At 41.7% G+C, this 1,551-nt stretch overlaps 1 protein-coding gene across 1 annotated transcript; it reads right to left on the bottom strand.

Annotated features, from left to right (window-relative positions):
- On the bottom strand, window positions 1-1,551 carry LOC105772416 (flavonoid 3-O-glucosyltransferase). The gene is made up of 2 exons (XM_012593687.2): window positions 1,071-1,551; window positions 1-869 (listed from the first exon to the last, which is right to left on the bottom strand). Exons 1-2 carry the CDS (start codon window positions 1,549-1,551, stop codon window positions 1-3), a joined length of 1,350 nt encoding a protein of 449 aa, XP_012449141.1.

Genomic DNA, 1,551 nt, shown 5'->3' on the forward strand with positions numbered 1-1,551 from the left:
CTAGATGTCACTGACAAGTTTTACTAGTGTTTTGAAATTTTCAACTGAGCTACCTTTGGGCTTTACTGCCGTGTAAGCCCGCTCTCTTTGAATTCCGATTTTCTCTCTCATTTTCTTCCCTTGTTCGCTGCACAGTATCAACTTCAAGGCCTTCTTTGTTCCTTCTTTTGTCAATGTTCCCCCCTCTAACCCCAACCCAAATCCCCATACAACCTCCACAGTTCGAGTGTTCAATATTTGGTCTCCATAAAATGGCCTAAAGATCATAGGAACCCCTCCGACAATACTGTCCAAGATTGAATTCCATCCACCATGACTTACAAACACCCCCACCGACGGATGTTGTAGTATTTTCTGTTGAGGAGCCCATGGAACTATCTTCCCTCTCGACCTCGTTCTTTCTAGGAACCCTGGTGGCAATTGCTTTTCAGGATTTCCCTTGAAAGACCAAAGAAATGGAAACTCACTTTCCTCTAGGGCCTCCGATAATGCTTCTAGCTCGTGGGGCAGTGGTGTTGCCACGCTTCCAAAGCTGATGTATACCACTGATGATGGTTTGTGCTTGCTCAACCAATCCAAGCAGCAATGCGAGTCATCAATTGTGAAACTAGAAACTGATGATACTAGATTGAAGGGACCAACGTTGAGAAACATATTGAACTTTAATTTAAGCATGTTGACAACTTTATTATCTACATCTTCGAATGAATTTGCAGCAATTGCAGTAGCGCGTGACAGTTCTAATCCCATTTTATACAACATTGCAGCCATGGGGGCATCTAGGTCCCCACAAGTTACTCCACCAGGTAAGTCAGAAACACGTATACCAGAAAAATCAGGAAAAAAATCAAGTGATTTGTCTTGAGAACCTACAATATTAAGAATATTCTTAGAATTGTTCGTCTCATCAACTCAAGCAACATCGTGCACATCATGAGATATAAATGACAAAATTATAATAAATAAATGAATCATACTCTTTTAAGTTAAGCATACAGCTAGTAAAGAACTATAAAGAAATACATAAAATATGTATGCATGCATGCATGCATTCATTCATTCATCCGTACCATTAATTCCTACAAGCTGACGAATAAAATCGGTCTCAGCATGAACGAAAAGTGTCCTGGGCGCAGCCGTCCAAAGCACCACCCAAGGGATGTTCAGCTCATCTGCGATATCACCCCCAAATGCATAAAACGCATCTGTTATCAAACAATCAATTGGCTTACCAGTTTCAGCCACAACTGCACCTATAGCCTCTATAAAATTGCCAGGTGTTGCCTTAAGGAAATACTCGACGGGCTCATTAGGATCCCCCCTATATATATACCCTTCAGGTAATCCATCCCGTACATTAAAAGGCTTGATTTTGTGAAACTTGTTGGGAAAGCTTGAGTTGTTTGATTGTTGGGTGCTAAGGAAGGAAAATATGGTGTTGGGGCAAGCATCCGATAGTTGATGGATGATGTTGAGAAGAGGGGCAGCATGGGTGCCAAAGGGGAAAGCCAATACCACTATGTGTTTAGAGGCATTCTTGTAGTCCTCCAT

Source organism: Gossypium raimondii, chromosome 6 (genome assembly GCF_025698545.1).
Source record: "Gossypium raimondii isolate GPD5lz chromosome 6, ASM2569854v1, whole genome shotgun sequence".
Lineage (NCBI taxonomy): Eukaryota > Viridiplantae > Streptophyta > Magnoliopsida > Malvales > Malvaceae > Gossypium > Gossypium raimondii.

Bases quoted from the DNA above. Each gene is read 5' to 3' on its own strand.
- LOC105772416 (XM_012593687.2), bottom strand. From the start codon at position 1,551: ATGGAGGACTACAAGAATGCCTCTAAACACATAGTGGTATTGGCTTTC. The intron at 870-1,070 runs GTACGGATGAAT...TTAATATTGTAG, and splicing joins TCAGCTTGTAGGAATTAATG to GTTCTCAAGACAAATCACTT.